Raw genomic sequence first — 18358 nt, 5'->3', positions numbered from 1 at the left:
TTACATGCATATTTTAAAAAATCGCAGATTAATGTGGACCATTTCATACGAACCATTTCCCGACCATCATCACCCAGCAAAGATGCTGTCTTAGGATTTGTTTACCAGGAAAGGATCCTGAAATCACCTCAGTTTTATCCTTGAGCAGTCTGTATGAGACTGTACCCCAATCTGTATGAGCATGAAGCTACGTATATTCCCAAACATTCAGGATGGACCTGTGGCTACCTGCTGCGAATTCTCTGTATGACAGCCTTCCTCCAGATGTGTTGGACTACAGCTCCCAGAATGCCCCAGCCAGGCTGGGGCATTCTGGGAGCTGTAGTCCAACACATCTGGAGCGCCCCAGGTTGAGGAAGGCTGCTATATGATGTGGGTTTCCTGGAAAACTCTCCACTGCCTTAAATTGATCGAGATCTGATTAGCCTGTTGTTAGATTTATATTCGGTAAACAAAAAAACCCATGTTAATTTCATGTGTTTTATAATGTCTTGAAAGTTTTTCTTTTTCTTTTCTAGCAGCCAAAGTTCTTGAACCGAGATTTGATTTGTGGAGAAAAATCAATAAAGTGTGCCTAATGTGGTTGAAAAGTAATATTTAAATAAACTCAAAGCCTTAGTTGGAAATTATTTTTACTGGAATATATGTAAATATTTAAAGACATGTCAACTCAAAAGCATACATTTCCCTTACATTGTTTAAATTTTAAGGGCTGTGTGTGTGGGCAGGCACTGAAACTATTAACATACTAATTTTAGTATGGTTTGAAGAGTGGTGAGCATAAATATATGCTCTTCCTAGGGCTAGTCAGCTAAGAAAAGTTGATTAGAACTTGGATTTTAGATACGAAAAATATTGATTCATTCTAGTTGCCCAATTTAACTGATATACCCATTCATTTTGTTACTAATTTAGTTTTTATGAAACGATGCATTTGTAAATGGAAAAAAAGTCCATAAAAGATAGCAACAGGCAGAGTTGCACTGCACACAATATTTGATGTAGCAAGCATGCAACGTGTGAATTGGTTGTTATATGCTGGAGTGAAACTTTTGGGATACCTTAGAAGATGAACTGCTCAGCTAAAGAAATATCTAATTTGCCCCTTTAATATGCAAGTCTTTCAAACTGAAATGTCTTGGAGGCTGGTAATTCTAAAGGGCTACTTACTTTGGGTTGGGAAGGAGCCGACTGTCCAATTCATAGAACCAACACAGCATCTCCATTGTATAATCCATATACACTGTGCCATCTACATGAAATCTGCAAGGGTGTGCCATGAAGAGAAATAACTAAAGAGCAAACAGAGCTGGAGCGTTGTTTCAGCTTTTTTGGAAACCAACATCAAATTTTGAATGCATTCTTTTAAGAGCAGCATTAGAAAATGTCAACTCTTTGGCAGGGACATTGAATTTTTAGGCTACCTTGCAAAACCTGAATCGAAGCTGGGATTCAAACTGCTACTTTAAACATGCCCAGTAGAATTGTTAATCCTCTAAATACGGTATATCATGAACTGCTTTTGAACATTTTCCAAGCTTCAAAAGTGGTTCACCATGTGGAGAAGAGGGAAGGGGTTCATAGAATCATAGAATAGTAGGGTTGGAAGGGGCCTATAAGGCCATCAAATCCATCCCCCCATTCAGTGCAGGAATCCACCTTAAAGCATCCCTGAAAGATGGTTGTCCAACTGCCTTTTGAATGCCTCTAGTGTGGGAGAGCCCACAACCTCCCTAGGTAACTGGTTCCATTGTCGTACTGCTCTAACAGTGAGGAAGTTTTTCCTGATGTCCAGCTGGAATCTGGCTTCATGTAACTTGTATTCCATGTCCTGCACTCTGGGTTGTTGCTCAAGAAATCCAAACCAAAGGCACCTTGGAGACACAGAACTAAAAGCAATTTTATGTCAGAATCCAGTGGTCAGAATCCAAAAACTATGTTCTTCGAATTAAGAACTGTAGGAAACTCAACTAAGTTTATTTCCCTTTCTGTCTTTGAGCCAGCATTTCCTTCTAAAAATAGTACCTCCTTTCTCCCTTTCCTATTCATAGACTCTGGCTTTGGTTCAGAGAGTTAAAGGAGGAAGTAACAGTTAAGTAGGAAGCAGCCTTGGTATTTCCTTGGGGTTAAAACTATAGGATAAACTTTGCATGTACCTGGGGTAAGCATCTAATCTCGGCTTCCTGCAAGTTAGTGATTCTTCTTGCGACATTCATTTTCTGCACTATAATACTCCTGGGCAATCTATATCCATGCAGGCAGCTTGACTTTGTAAAGATATGACACAATAGGAAATTGGCCTCCTGCCAAGTGGTGTATGTGAATCCTTGTACTCTTTCATTAGCTGGAAAGTGGGTGTGAGTATTTGTCTTGGTTTCCTGCATATGGATTCTTTTGTATGAAATCTGCAAACTTTAAAACTTCCTGACTTTTCTTTTGGAAAGAGCAACTTGCATAAAATTGAGACTCCAGTGTAACATCTACTGTTTGCTGAGATAAATGTGGCAATCTTCCTTGATGAGGATAATGATGATTTTAAAAATGCATTTTGGGTGCTCTGGTCAGAAATGTAACATTTCCTAGTTCTATAATGTTATGCTTTAAAATTTAAAGTGGCAGTGTTGGAGTGCCTTCAAATGAAGCATTTCATAGGGAGGGGAAAACGCATTTGTAAAATGCGAGCTTTGCGTATAGAAAGTCCCTGGTCTAATTCCTGGCCTCTCCAGACACAGGGTTTGGGCAAGCCTGGGGAAAAACCTCTGCTTGAGGCTGTAGAAAGCCACTAACAGACAGGTCTGGGCTAGCAAATCAATGATTTGACACAGGATGACAGTTTCTGCTGTAGGCTCAGTTTACAGCAATTAATTTCCTGCAAGGACACTGACTTGAACTGACCGAAGAATTACTCTTGAATGACCCGTTCTGAACTCTAGGCTGGAAATGATGTCTTACCTGTCTCTTTGCTTGTGGATGTCAGAACATTAAACTGCGTGCTTTAACTGACAGGACGTCAGTCAAAGCAAGCATGCGTACATTTATGTTCTGTGTGTTCTGTCTATGGTCAGGATGTTCTGCGTATTCTGTGTTTGGTCAGGAAGGGGATGAGAGTGTTGAATCACTGTACAAAAAAACCAAGAAATAAAAAGGCAAGAGATTGTTCTGTAATTGCATCTGTTGGTAGGCCAACACTTGTGTAACTCTTCAACAAACAAGAGTAGAATGTCGCTAGCGTGGGAGAGCCCACAACCTCCTTAGATAGTTGGTTCCACTGTTGTACTGCTCTAACAGTCAGGAAGTTTTTCCTGATGTCCAGCCGGAATCTGGCTTTCTGTAACGAGCCCTGTGTCCTGCACTCTGGGGTGATCGAGAAGAGTTCCTGGCCCTCCTGTGTGTGACAACCTTCCAAGTACTTGAAGAGTGCTATCATGTCTCTCCTCAGTCTTCTTTTCACAAGGCTACACATGCCCTGTTCCTTCAGTCTCTCCTTAGAGGGCTTTGTTTCCAGACCGCCGATCATATTCGGCATTGGTTAGGCCTCATCTTGAGTACTGCATCCACTTCTGAGCACCACACTTCAAGAAGGATTCAGACAAGCCAGAGGGGGTTCAGAGGAGGGCAACAAGGATGATCAGGGGTCTGGAAACAAAGGCCTCTAAGGAGACCCTCAAAGAACTGGGCATGTTTAGGAAGACTGAGGGGAGACATGATAGCACTCTTCAAGTACTTGAAAGGTTGTCATACATCTGTCAGGGATGCTTGAAGGTGGATTCCTGCATTGAATAGGGAGTTGGACTCAATGGCCTTATACACCCCTCCAACTCTACTATTCTATGATTCTCCGAAATTGGGTCTCGATCCATCTGCTTTCCCTTTTTCTCCCTGCACTTGCGCTCCTTCTAGGGCTTTCCAGTCCGTGGTACAGTTACTTGACATTCACACTAAAAGGTGCAGCTGTGTAAAACCACTTCATTGCTATTTGCCCTTAAAAAGCTTGCTCCTTTATTTTCATCTCACGAATCAATTAGGATTGATGGTTGGATCGGGTCACGCCTGCCAATTTTTCCTTGTTCCAGCTACTCTGAAGAGCTGACAATAAGCTATTGATTCTTCAATTAGCACCTCTCATGGGCATCTTAACCCTGCTTTTGATGGGCACTCTAATCTTGATTAAAGTCACTTGAAAGTTATGTTCATTCTGCACCGGGTGCTTACGGCTTGCTGGTGTCTATGCGTTAACAAACATTTGATTTCTCTCTCTCTCTCTCTCTCTCTCTCTCACACACACACACACACACACACACACGGGATGACTCTGTGTACTGGAGAATTAAAACCCAAGAATTTTTACTAATCCTAACCTATTAATTGGCTTCTGCAGCCCTAGGGAATCTAACAGGTATGCAAGGTTGGATGCAGGAATAGTACTGTTAAATTCTGCTTAAACCTCTGTTTTATTGTCTCTGCATGCTTTGCAGCCAGCTTTTTGCTTAGCAGGCAGCAATAGCTTCTGGACCTTTGTTACATTTATGTCCTGCCTAATACTGGTTTACAAAGATCATAACTTTAAAAATATGATATAAAAATGTAATAAAAAAACTTTATATACAGACACAATTTAAAACAATCAACAATCAGAACCCCAGGTTGAAACGTTATCATATGCTATCAAATGCCTGGGAGTAAAGTCTTAACCTGGCACTGAAAGGATGACAATGTTGGTGCTCGGTAGACCTCACTGGGGAGAGCGTTCCATAATCGGGGGGGGGCGGGGCGGGGGACACCACTGAAAAGGCTCTGTCCCTTTAGTTGTGGCAGTTGTGGTGCTGCGTCCTCCCTCTATCCACAACGTCCCTGTCGTCGTCATCATCATTCACTTCCTTCGTTGTTCAAGGCCATGCGATGCCCCTCCTCAAATCTCCCTCCTAGACGTCCAGCAGAAGCTCTCTCTCAATTTACTTCCCAGACCTCGACACAGCCTGGCCATTGTACCCCAATAGTTTCTTGTATGCGATCTTTGCTAGAGCCAGGGTCAAGAGTCGGCATGCCGCCCCCCCCCCCCCAGACAAGAGCCCTTGGACCCTCTGCTCCTCTTCATTGCAGTCTGCTTGTTCATCACTCTAGCCCGAGAAGGAGAAGCAGTAGTTTCCACTGCCTATTTGCTCACTCGCTCTCTATCTTGTAGGCAAGTAGGTGGTAGCAGTGATGAAGAGGAGCAGGAGGAAACCAAGATGGAGAGACAGTAGACTCACTGAGGGAGGGAGGCCCGTTGATGGTCTCTTGCCCAAGGGCCCTCCAACACCTGGAACTGGTGCTTGACTGTGGTCTTTCAACATGACTGGCTTAGTCCTTTCTTCCTTTCTGCTCCTTCTGCTTCTCTCCTGGACCCTTTCTGCAGTGCCATCTGCCTTCCCATCAGAGCCCTTCCTTCCATGCAGCCTTCTTATCCACCAGTCCAAATTCCCAGATGGACCAAAAGCTAAGCTGTGAGAGCATCTTCCTTCGCCGCACTCAACCCTAATGCTGCCCTGGCATCTCTCCTCTCTACTCCTTTCCCCACCTCATCCCCTCTACCAGCCAGTCTAAACGATAAGCTCTTTTGAGGCAGGGCCCTGCCTTTGCTTATTTTAATCTGTAAAGCGCCCCTCTGAAAATTGATGTGTCACATCAATACTGGCATGAAGTTGTTGCAACAACTCCGTGAGGTAGGTTAGATTGAGAGCAAGGTCACCCAGTTTATTTAATTTATTAATTAATTAATTACATTTCTACCCCACCTTTTTTCCTCCAAGGAACCCAAGGCGGCATACATAATCCTCCTCCTCTCCATGTTATCCTCACAACAACCACCTTGTGAGGTAGGTTAGGCTGAGAGTATGTGACTGGCCCAAAGTCACCCAGTGGGTTTTCATGGCCGAGTGGGGACTAGAACTCTGATCTCCCAACTCCCAGTCCAACACCTTAGCCACTACACCACACTGGCTCTCCAGTTGACTTCCGTGTTCTCCCCAGGTCAAACGCTACACCACACTGGCTCTCATGGCCATCAGTGCAGCAGATTTATGCAGTTCTCTTTCAGTGTAGTGTGCATTTGAGTTAAAAACGACAACGAAGCAAGCAGTCAGAGGAGGAATAACAGTAGAGGAAGGGCTATCTAATCTTTTCACAGCACATTTTTAGCTTGATTTGGAGCTCCACCGGTGGGAGGGGAGAGGTTTGTTTGTTTATTTATTTATTTATTTATTACATTTCCACACTGCCCAGTAGCTGAAGCTCTCTGGGCGGTTCACAAAAATTAAAACCATAATAAAACAACCAACATGTTAAAAGCACAATTACAAAATACAGTATAAAAAGCACAACCAGGATAAAACCATGCAGCAAAATTGATATAAGATTAAAATACAGAGTTAGAACAGTAAAATTTAAATTTAAGTTAAAATTAAGTGTTAAAATACTGAGAGAATAAAAAGGTCTTCAGCTGGCGACGAAAGGAGTACAGTGTAGGCGCCAGGCGGACCTCTCTGGGGAGCTCATTCCACAACCGGGGTGCCACAGCAGAGAAGGCCCTCCTCCTAGTAGCCACCTGCCTCACTTCCTTTGGCAGGGGCTCACGGAAAAGGGCCTCTGTAAATGATCTTACAGGTCCGGGCAGGTACATATGGGATGAGGCGTTCCTTCAAATAACCTGGCCCCAAACCATTTAGGGCTTTGAATGTCAATACCAGCACTTTGAATCGGGCCCGGACCTGGACTGGCAGCCAATGAAGTTGTAAAAGGACTGGTGTAATGTGAACTCGCCGGCCCGTCCCTGTTAGTAAAGGTTCTTCACCTAGGGAAGAAAATGGTCAGAAGAAGAAAAAAGTTAAGCATCCTCATCCCATCGGTCACTTGAAACTGCTTTTCACTGAAAAGAGAAACAGATCCGGGAGATGGTTACATGCGTTTGCTGTGTAGTGATTCATTTGGCTCCTTTCTTGAATGGCTTTTAATTACAGGTTTAAACCCCCAAACCTAACACCTTTGAAAGGGCACAGGGTGTTTCAAGAGTTGTCATCCTAACTGCCCAGTCCTGACTTCATTCTCTAGGTGCAGAGAAACTGGAACTGGCTAAACTTGTGCTAAATCCTGTTTTTCTTGTTCTTCTTTCTGCAGCGTGTTCATCTCTATACTATTTCTTCCTGTTTATGTGCATGTCTCTCTCTCTCTCTCTGTGTGATGGTTCCTCCTCCTCCTTCTTTACATAAGCGTTATTCTTAATGTTCACTCAGGTCTCTTCAGTCTTGCTCTGGCTCTGTTGCTTTCAAACTTTCTATCATTGGTGAAAGTTTGCACCATGTCCTGCTTGTTCCTCCCTGGCCGATGGCTGGTTGGCCACTGTGTGAACAGAGTGCTGGACTAGATGGACCCTTGGTCTGATCCAGCATGGCAATTCTTATGTTCTTAACTGTTCCTAGGTGGATGCCCTTCTCAGGGGCCTGCAAGGGTCTTCAGTAAAACTCTCGCATCTTTTTATACAAAATTTTGAAGAATGTTGTAGACCACTGGTGGGCGGAAGTTAAATCTCCAGATGCTTTGGACTTCAACTCCCATAAGCTGCAGCCAGCATTGTCAACAGTCAGGAATGCTGGGAGTTGAAGTCCAAAAGATCTACCTTGGGTCCACCCAGTGGGGCCTGCAACTACATGTGCACACTGAGCACCGAAATTAAAAACCCGTTAAAACCCATTATACAAAATTAAAAACCTGTTAAAATCCATTATACAAAGTACTTTTTTTAAAAAAAACCCATAAAAACCGTATAAACAGCACACAGAAACATGTAATAAAATTCATGTTATTCATGTGTTTTAACCCACTCTTCGGTTTCATAAAAACATACAAAGCAGCTTACAAAGATTAAAATAAAGAACAAAAGGCAACAATTCAGATCTAAAATAATCAACTGTAAAAGCAAAATCATTTTTAAAAACCAGTAGCAGATTAAAAGCAGACCACAGCAGACTGGCAGGAAAAAGAATCCATGGGGGTGGGGGTGGGGGAGGGAGGCACTCTGAAACAGAAAGGTCTTTGGGGTAGCTTCTGCAAGAAGGGGCCTGGCAGATGTCCACTGGGAAGGAATTCCACAGTCTTGGGGCCGCTGCTGAAAAGGCCCTGTCTAGAATACCTGTCTGTTTAATGTTCCATAGGGGCAAGATTGAGAGCAGAGTTTCAGATGTTGGTTTAATTGTCAGGCAGGTTCATGCAGAAGCAGGTAGTCCCTGAGTAAAGTGTGCCAACCCTGTTAAGGGCTTTAAAACCAGCACTTTAACTTCATCCCAGAAACAAATAGGCAGCCAGTGAGGTAGATGAAAGATAAAGTAGTATGCTCCAATCTTTGGGTCCCAGATAGCAGTCTAACCACTGCTTTTTGGACCAGTTGAAGTTTCCAGGCATTCTTTAAAGACAGCTGCTGCCCTTTCTTCCTCCTCAAGAAAATGGCTGCCGGCTGCCCCTGTGCATGGTCCAATTTGCATTAGTCTCTCAGTATGAGCATGTATGTGATCTCAATGGAGAATTTTACCAATTTATATAATTGGTCTTAACAGTCTGCCCTATTCCAAGGGCCTTGGGGCAAGTAACAATATGCTAATTATGCTAGCAGTTGTGGCTGAATAAAGCAGACTAAATCCAGAAAGTGAAGGACTTGGCACACTTTACTCAGACATAAGCAAATAGCGCCCCGGGCTAAGAGGTCAGAAATCAAAACAAAACAAAAACAGCATAGCAAATCAGGCCAGCCTTCTAACAGAATAAAACCACTACTACTACTTCACTTACTGAACATGCTTGTCTTCTTATCCACAAGTAAAGGCAGGCTAAAAGAAATGTCCTTGGCTCTGCTTGCCTGCTAGACAGCACCTTCTACCCCTTTGGGTCCCCTTTTTGCACCCAATGCCAGTCTCTTGGATATGCTGGGCTCAGGTTGTGTAAGTGTGAAGTGTCATGAATGCAAAGGCATGGTTGGTCCGAAGTCACTGAACAACTTGTCCCTTGTTTCCCAGGTCACTAGAAAAGGAACATGGCTCAAGAAACCAACCATAGCCAAGTGCCTATGCTTTGTTCCACTGGATGCGGATTTTATGGAAACCCTCGTACAAACGGCATGTGTTCAGTATGCTATAAAGAACATCTTCAACGGCAGAATGGTAGTAATGGTAGAATTAGCCCATCAGGTAAGCGTAGATCGCCAACAGGTGTCGGATTGACTTGTTTTTGCTTGTTTACTGAAAGAGATTTACCCCACTGCTCAACCAAAAAGATTCTCGAAGGAGCAACTTCAGTACAGTCACTGAAAAACCAGATGGTTCTGGGCTGCAGGGTTACAGTATAAAAAGACACAATGCAAAAGGAAAGGCGTTTGGAGAGGGAAGAGGAAAAAATTCCAACCCAGGCATCAATTCTTGTAAAACAAATTAGCCATTCTTAGTATGACCCACTGGAAATAGTCCAGGGAGTAGGTGGGGCCTGGTGGACCTGGGTTTTCAGTGGGGCTGGCGGAGTGGCCCTGCTCCCCATCTCCTGCAGCCTGCTGGAATGACTGGTGGGGGTAACAGTTGAGGGAGCAGTCTGATAGAGCTGGTATTTTCAGCAAGGCTGGCTTGTTATTTCCTTCCTCGATGCAAAGCCGGCGTCAAGGTCAGCATGGTTGGGCACATGCGAAGGGCCCACAACCCAGTAGGGGCCCATTGAAAAGAGCTCCCTGGAGTTGCTCCTCCTCTTCAGCCTTGTTTACCTCTGTCTCAGGCCCAAATGAGGAGGAGGAACAGGAGATGCCGCTGCCTTCTTGCTCACAAGCTCTCCACCTGCCCCACAAGCAAGTGGCAACAAGGATGAGAAAGAGAGGGGCCCTGTTCAGACAACACACTGAACCACGATAGTTCAGCATTTTCAGCTAAACATTACGGCTTAGCGTGTCGTACAAACCATGACTTAATGTGCCGTGTGAACCGTTCCTAACCGTGGTGGCTACATAACCATGGTTTCGACGCGCTCGTTCGCCACTTGCTGCAAAAGGGTTAACGGCCTAACCGTGGCTTGGCGTGTTGTCTGAACAGCAGCTGGTGTTGACAATGGGGGTTGAAAGGCAAAACTCGCCAAGGGGGTCTTGCACATGGGGCCCTCCACAACCTGCAGCTGGCGCTGCTGAAATGCACAGCTCCATGGGGCAAAGTGGAGCGGGTGGGTCTTGTTACCCACCTAAGGAGCTGGCCGTTGGGATTCTCGCTCAGGGTACGTATGTAGAATGAGTCAGGTTAACAGAGCTGCTTCCTCCCTCTTGCCTCCAGCAGCTGCTAGGCAGAGGGTGAGAGAGATGGAGGGGAGGAGGAGGAGGAGAGGTTGCAACTATGACTAATGGTGTGGGGCCTGTAGTATCGCCATATAGATTATGATTCAGCTGTGAAATGGAACATTGTGCATAAACGGCTTTCACACCTTTCTTTTTTTGCCAGTGCTATTAAAGCATCACTCTTGTGGGTTGTGTTTCCTTTTTGGTAAAGGGTAATAACTTTGGTGTGCCCAGCGGCAGCTATAGATATAGACAGTTACAGTTGACAGCAGGAGGGAGGGGGCTCTCAGCTGGAGCTGGACCCAGGCACGGTGGAGAGGTGCCTGGCCGCTGCTTCCTCCCTCACTGCTGGCCTCTCCAGAGACAGTTGGTAGCAGGAGGGAGGGGGCTCTCAGCTGGAGCTGGACCCAGGCACGGTGGAGAGGTGCCTGGCTGCTGCTTCCTCCCTCACTGGTGGCCTCTCCAGAGACAGTTGGTAGCAGGAGGGAGGGGGCTCTCAGCTGGAGCTGGACCCAGGCACGATGGAGAGGTGCCTGGCTGCTGCTTCCTCCCTCACTGGTGGCCTCTGCAGAGACAGTTGGTAGCAGGAGGGAGGGGGCTCTCAGCTGGAGCTGGACCCAGGCAGGGGGGAAAGGTGCCTGGCCGCTGCTTCCTCCCTCACTGGTGGCCTCTGCAGAGACAGTTGGCAGCAGGAGGGAGGGGTCTCTCAGCTGGAGCTGGACCCAGGCACGGTGGAGAGGTGCCTGGCTGCTGCTTCCTCCCTCACTGGTGGCCTCTGCAGAGACAGTTGGCAGCAGGAGGGAGGGGTCTCTCAGCTGGAGCTGGACCCAGGCACGATGGAGAGGTGCCTAGCTGCTGCTTCCTCCCTCACTGGTGGCCTCTGCAGAGACAGTTGGCAGCAGGAGGGAGGGGTCTCTCAGCTGGAGCTGGACCCAGGCACGATGGAGAGGTGCCTAGCTGCTGCTTCCTCCCTCACTGGTGGCCTCTGCAGAGACAGTTGGCAGCAGGAGGGAGGGGGCTCTCAGCTGGAGCTGGACGCAGGCACGGTGGAGAGGTGCCTGGCTGCTGCTTCCTCTCTCACTGGTAGCCTCTTCAGAGACAGTTGGCAGCTGGAGGGAGGGGGCTCTCAGCTGGAGCTGGACCCAGGCACGGTGGAGAGGTGCCTGGCTGCTGCTTCCTCCCTCACTGGTGGCCTCTGCAGTGACAGTTGGGTTGCTTGATGTCCGGAAGTTGCAGCCCAGCACCTCTGGAAGCCACTAGGGTGCGGAAGGCTGAACATAATTATTGGACCTAAACCGGAAAGGGCCAGATTCTGATTCAGACTCAGCCATGAGCAACGGGTCCCTGCCCCAACTGGCATACAGTTGAAAACTAGACACAATGGGCACAGAGGCAGAAGATGCTATTATTTCTGTTCCACTTAGGGATAAACTAGATGTGACATTAAATATGTACTGTACAGGTGATTCTTATTATTTTTTTAACCGTGAAGTAAGCATGGCAGGCCCCAGTCTGGATCCAGACCACCAGAACTGGGTAGGGAAGGTTTAAAATTTTACTTTTATTTATTTATTTATTTATTTATTGCATCTTTATACTGCCGAATAGCCAAAACTTTCCCACCCAGCAAATTTCCCCCTAAACTTGCCCCCAGCCATGTGGGCTTAAAAAAGGTGGTGTGTGTGTGGAATTGTCACCAATAAAACTTCTTTTCTCCTTTTTCTCAGTCCCTGCGGGTTGGCGGGTGGTGATGGTGGGGGTGGTGTTTGAATTTATGAGAAAACTGGGTGGGTGGGAAGACTTAAACCTCTCCTACCCACACACAGTGGTCCCAGTACAGATTGGGGTCCCGTGTGCTCCATTTAAGGTAAAAAATAATGGTTAGGATCAGCTGCATCCTATTTAATATACTTTCTAGTTTAGCCTGTATTTATTAATTGTGTGTGTGTGTGTGTGTGTGTGTGTACACATACACAGCGCCTTTTCAAACTGCCCAAGGCAGCTAAAAAAGAATACACTACAATACAAATTAAAAGAATCCTATAAAATATCAAAACAGTTTATAAAAGCAAGCATGTGAAAGGAGATGGTTAAATGCAGCAGGAGCAGCCGATAAAACAGGTCTGTGTAATGGGTCAAAGGCCTGTCTGATTGAAATGGTCTTGACCTATCATAGGAAGACCATCTCGGCTTAATTACAGTTAGCTTTTGGGACTAGGGAGTTATCCCAAAGGCTTTTGATCCTACTTGAACACACAAACCCCGTCTTTTCTGCAATGGGACTAAAAATCAACCTCCTGCCCCCCCCTTTTCCTCTCCCTCTGCAACCACTGGGCGGCACAGCCATCTTACTAAGTCAGGTCTTTCTCCTATAGAGGTGGGTGAGTATTGTTCCTCCTGCTCTAGAGATGCTATAATATTTAGCGTGCACTTCTCAAGCTTTCGAAGCATTAATCCTTACACCAGCCCTTTAAGGTAGGCTACTATTAGTATTGCAGATGGGGAGAGTTTCGATCTCGGAGAATCGTGGTTTGCCTAAGGCCAAATAACCTAGTTATTTGTGGATGAAGCTATTTGGATCGGAGATTTCGTAGTGAACAATACATTGCTCTGTTGACTCCTGCATGGGCAGTTTCCTCAAGCATTCCCGGATTTCAAAGGACTCTTTGCCAGATGGGGTTTATATTCACCCGGGGTCTAGGCTGTCTGAACTCAATTGATTGCCTTGGTGACTGAAGCACAAGCAACTCATCCAAACCACTGGGAAAAATTTAAAAAAGCAGCGACATTCACTTTGCAGCAGTGACGTTCATTTGGCAGTCTGAAGATGGCATGAAGTGCACAATGGCTTATCTTGCATCCCCTTAACCTTGCTGTTCTCCTCCACTGGCATTTAGAAAGCTGCCTTCTATACCACATCAGACTATTTGCTCATATAGTTCAGAATTCTTTACTCAAACTGGCAGTAGCTCCCCGGTAGACGTCTTCTCCATCATCTGCTGCCTGGTCCTTTTAAACAGGAAGTGCCTGGGATTGAACCCGAGACTGTCCGCACTGTAAACCACGTACACTTCCCCAAGAGTTCTGCTTCTGCCCATGAAGAGGGCAATGATGAGCTCATGTATGGCCTGGATCGGTGACTTGAGTGCCAGTGCGAAACAAATACACACCCTGCCTTGAAGCTATTTCCCACCGTTTCGTAAACCTTTTGCTTTTAAGTTATTTATTTTATTGTTTCCGTGAAGGCCATGCTTGTTCCCTGCAGGGCAGAGTTGGACCGAGACTGATTCCTTTCTGTTTTAAAGTAGCGAATGGCTACCTCTCCTTCCCATCCGCAGCCCCACCAAAAAAAGACACGTATTTGCATATGTTAATCTATAGGTGTAGAACTATAAATGTATATTTAGAAAAACAACAACTATAATTTAAATAGAAATACTTCTCATCATAGTGGGGAAAGACTGTGAAAACTCCACTCAGCGATTGGGTTTTTAGGGGGGACTCCCCACACAACATGTTCTAACTCCACCATTGTATGACTGTGGGCTACCCTGGTGTCGTGACATTTGATTGACAGTTCCTCCACCCTCTCTCCTCCCGCAGTCCTCCCAATGGTATCCCAACATCCGTTGCTGAAAAGCAAACCAATCCCAACAGCTCTCCTAGAGCGTCACTCCCTCTTTTTGCCGCTCTTGCCAGGGAACTCTGTAGCCAGTGAGAAAAGTCAACGCAACGCAATGGAAAACTCCACGGTGCCCAACACGCAACACAACGGTTGTGCAGGAACTGTCCTCTGCACAGCATGGATATTCTGCGTGGAATGTTTTCCCCAAAAAACCTACATCATTGTGTGGAGTTGTCTCTCCAGACAACGCATTTCTCAATGGTGGTGTAGAAACTTCACTGTGGAGTTCTAAAACCACTATTGAGAAATGTGTTGTCTGAACTGAGCCGGTGCCTGCTATCATTGGGACGGTCAACTTCAAGGTGCTACAGTCCTTCGCCAGTGTCGGTCCTAGTCCAAAACTGAAACTCAGCCTTCCCCTGCAAGGCGCCCGCCAGATGTTTTGGACTGACACCCATCGGCCCATGCCATCATGGCCAAGAGTCAGCAGTGCTGGGAGTTGTTGTTAAAAACATCTGGAGGGCACCGGGTTCTGGGAAAGCTGCCTTAAGTACTATACCATCTCTTGGGGCCAAATTGGAGGTGACATTAAATGTGTCATTGCTAGCCTTCCCCAACCTGGTGCCCTCTAAGTATGTTGGATTCAACTCCTACTCATTCCTAGCCAGCATGGCCAATGCATCTGGAGGGCCTCAGATTGCCTTTAATGTGCGCATTTTTAAAAAAGAAAGAAAACTCGGCGCGCACACCTGGCCGGGGAGTGGGCAGGTAATGATGAGGTTTGCATTAGCAGTGGAGGGGGATGTCATGAGGAGTTATCTCCCAGTACATAAAGCTGCTTCGGAGGAGTGGTTTTCTGCAGAAAGAGAGGAAAGGGTTTAATTTTTGCGCCACCATTTATGTGATGCTGATAATTAGTGCCCACCCTTAACCTGCACATTAAAGGCAAGGATTGAGCATCACTTCTAGCTAGGCCCTCGGTGTGCATCTTGTGCCACTTCGTTAACGTCACATCCCTTGACCATTGGCAGTGAGCATCGCAGAACTGGGGGTTGTCCTGTTGAAATCATCGTGAACGTCTCCTCCAACCTTAAGGGTGCAGGATCAAGCCTACCCACCTACCTACCCTTCTAATATGGCCAAATGCTGTCTTAACGTTAGCACCTCTTCTTTCAGCAACTTCTGTTAATAGCCTAGCTGAATCTTTACCAGTTCAATGCACTGAAGGCACCATCCAGGACGCTCCATCAACACTAGACTCGACAACTGTACCACCTATGCAACCAAGGTAAAACTTGCCTGTGTGTGTGTGTGTGTGTGTGTGTTCCAAAGTCTACATGCACATGTTACTGTAATGTTGGCCAGACCTACTCCATGTATCAAATCGTTACAATCCTATCATGGCAATGCTACATCCCTCTTGTGCATTTATACAACATAGGACACACAATGACATTTCTTGTGGTATTTTGGATAATATGGAGTAACACAAAGCGATATATGGAATGTGTAATGTGCCCCAACAGTTATCAGTGCACTTTAATACCTCTATAAAGCAGAGGGAGAAAAGGTAAACCTTGCCAAATTAACAATTCTTTGGATATGATTTGAACTTCCTTTATACCCTTTATCTAGCCTTTATCACTGTATTTGGGAATGGGATGGCAAACTGCATGAATCAGAGCAATTTCCTTTTTAGGGATTGGATCTGCTATGCCACATTTGCCTATAGTAGCATTCTTACGATGAATGTATGTAAAAAGCCCCAATAGGAGAGGAACCCACCAGCCTATATAATTCGTTCTAATAACAAATGTAGGCTTTGAGTGACAGAGGCGATGCAGCCAAATCAAGGCCACTGAGAAGCATACCCAAGGGTTGCAGAAGTACCCAAAAATCTTTTTAAACATGCCCCCCTCCCCCCAAAAAACCTATACCCCAATGGGGACAGAGCATGCTAAGTAGCCATGAAATGTTGGGTTTAGTTGGAGAAGGGAAATCGGAGGAAATGGAATGGTGTATCCTGGAGGAAGGCATTGACTAACTGGAACCCTGAACAGGAGCGCTCCTGTTGGGAGGCGAGGAAGCACTGCAACACTTTGTTGCAGGTCTTCCTTCATGACCCTAAAGACCTTGGGAGGAATGCAGTCTTAGCCAGGACTTTTATTATTATTCCCCCCCTACCCCATGCTATGTGAGTCTGCACACGCAAGTCCATCCATCTTATATATTAAGCATTGAGCTGTAAAAAAACTTCATCTGCCTTTGAAGTTGGTCCAGAAACTGGGTCCGTGTCTCACCTGTATTGAAGCAGCTTCACGAACTCCCAGTCCATCTCTCAACCCAATTCAAAGGGCTGGTCTGTGGTACCATTACCCAAGTATCTTTTCACTTATACGCGCCCCCCCCTGCACAGCTTGGGACATGCTTGACCCTCTCCACCCCTTCCACTCTGCCTGATGGTCGTCGGCTGTTACAGCAGTTTCTGTACTGAACATAGAGCAAAACCTGAACCAGTTTCTGAACAAACGTTACCCCCCTTGCCTTCTAGTGGAATTTTAGGATGCTTTTAGGATGTCTTTTAGGATGTTTTAACAACGTATACTATGTTTTTAATCAGTATTTTATGTATTTTATACCTACTGTTGTTCCCCGCCTTGATCAAAATGGAGAGGCGGGTAAGAGAAGTAAATACTATCATCATTATTATTATAGCCCTGTCTCAAGCCCATCGTCACTCTTAGCGGAATCCGTAGCAACGTGCGAAGTGGAATGTACAGACGTAGTGGATAAAACAGGACCTGAACGAGAAGATGTGCAAGGTTAGTATGAGAACCAGTTGGATGCCTTCGTTGTCCTTTTGTGTTACTCGCTTGATTTGTGTTTGCTCATAGACCACCAAAGGACAACAGCAGAAGTGTCGTTCCCGTTTGATTTATTTCCCGATTAGGCAATAATTCCGCAATGCCAGTTGTCAAAGAATCCGCAACAGGCAGCGCTGATGTGACGGTGCCTGGTGACTTTAACCGTGCACCTTAGTTGCGGACAAGGTGCATATTTGTTCTGTGAAGTGTCCTCCTGAGCCTGCAAATGATCACGCATGCCCTACAGAGAAGGGAATCTTAATTTACTTGCGGGAGAGGGTTGTCACAGATGGCAGAAGGCGACATCTCTATCTCCGGATTTTTCTTATTTTTTACCACTTTTTGGAAAGAGGTAAATAGTTCAATCTATACCACCAGAAAACTAATCTTATCCATTTCAGAGTCAGGCTAATGAGAAGCAAATCTCACCATTTGCCTACCTGCAGCTTTTGATTCCGAAATCATAATGCATTTATATCTGGCTATAATCAGTCCTATACTAAACATTTCTATATCCAGATTAACGTCACAACCGTCAGTATTTTAAGACATCCAATTTATTTTGTGTAAACCCAAACTTGATTTGTTCCACTCAACTGGAATTCACTTGTTCTGTCATATAGCTCCACAAACAGGTGTGATATATCTAGGTTTTATTCAATCGAGGGTAGGCAAGTGAGTGCCCTCCAGATATTTTGGACTACAACTCCCATAAGCCCTGAACACTAGTGATGGTTTCTGGGAGTCCAAAACTCCTGGAGGGTGCCAGGATGCCAATTAGTTCATCACCAAGGTTGTTGAATTCTGCAACAAACTCTAAGAGGCCTCCAGGCTTTCTCTCAATTGTGATGTACATAACAGAGGTCTCCAAAAGTAGCTGCGTTAGTCTTCTGTTTCAAACAAGAGTCCCAAAATACTTTAAAGGCTAATAATTGTATTATGGCATGAGCTTTTGTAGGCTTATGCCAACTCCTGTCCTCCTCTTACCACAATAGGTTTGCTCGTCTTTAACACTGGATTCCTGTTTTGTGTATGTTTTGGTTTTTTAAACAGTAATTAACTTCTAGGAAATTCTTCTTTTAAAGTGGCCTTATCCAGTTGTAGAACTAAACTTTTCTTGATGGATGTTGGGTGATCTCTGTGCCCTTCGGACATAGATAAAAGGCAGAGAGGCAGGCAAAAAGAGTCTTGACGTGCTTCTAAAAACATAATGCACTTCATTTCAAGTTCTGGATAGATTCAGTTCAGTACCTTGTGCTCAGTGCAATTTACTCTGTTGTTATGGGTGCATGGGGTTATCTGAGTGTTTCCAAAATACAAAGGGACAGACACAGCTGCTCTTTTTTTAAAAAATAAAAATAAAGGCACACCATTATGATTTAAGCACAGCTTTACTCGGCCCGTATTTTAATGGGTGATCCGTCAGAATATACTTATCTATGCTTTGGTGAGAGCTGTTTGCAGATGGCTTGCAAGTTAAGCTAGGTCCTGGTCATGCATTCAGCAGCTAGGGCCTTTAGATAACTCACAGTAATACCCAAG

At 45.4% G+C, this 18358-nt stretch overlaps 1 protein-coding gene across 5 annotated transcripts in view; it reads left to right on the top strand.

Moving 5' to 3' along the window:
* ZFAND6 (zinc finger AN1-type containing 6) overlaps positions 1–18358 on the top strand; it is an 81045-nt gene that overhangs the window by 34850 nt on the left and 27837 nt on the right. For all 5 annotated transcript variants that reach the window (XM_063142560.1, XM_063142565.1, XM_063142563.1 and 2 more), the window contains exons 2-4: positions 9042–9212; positions 15129–15240; positions 16668–16774. In XM_063142560.1, the coding sequence (XP_062998630.1) occupies positions 9059–9212; positions 15129–15240; positions 16668–16774 (373 nt within the window). In that variant the 5' untranslated portion in view covers positions 9042–9058. The remainder of the gene's footprint in view (positions 1–9041; positions 9213–15128; positions 15241–16667; positions 16775–18358) is intronic.

Source organism: Elgaria multicarinata, chromosome 16, assembly GCF_023053635.1.
Source record: "Elgaria multicarinata webbii isolate HBS135686 ecotype San Diego chromosome 16, rElgMul1.1.pri, whole genome shotgun sequence".
NCBI classification, from domain to species: Eukaryota; Metazoa; Chordata; class Lepidosauria; order Squamata; family Anguidae; genus Elgaria; species Elgaria multicarinata.
The sequence above is the reverse complement of the archived record's forward strand: the minus strand, read 5'-3'. Positions and strand labels throughout refer to the sequence as shown.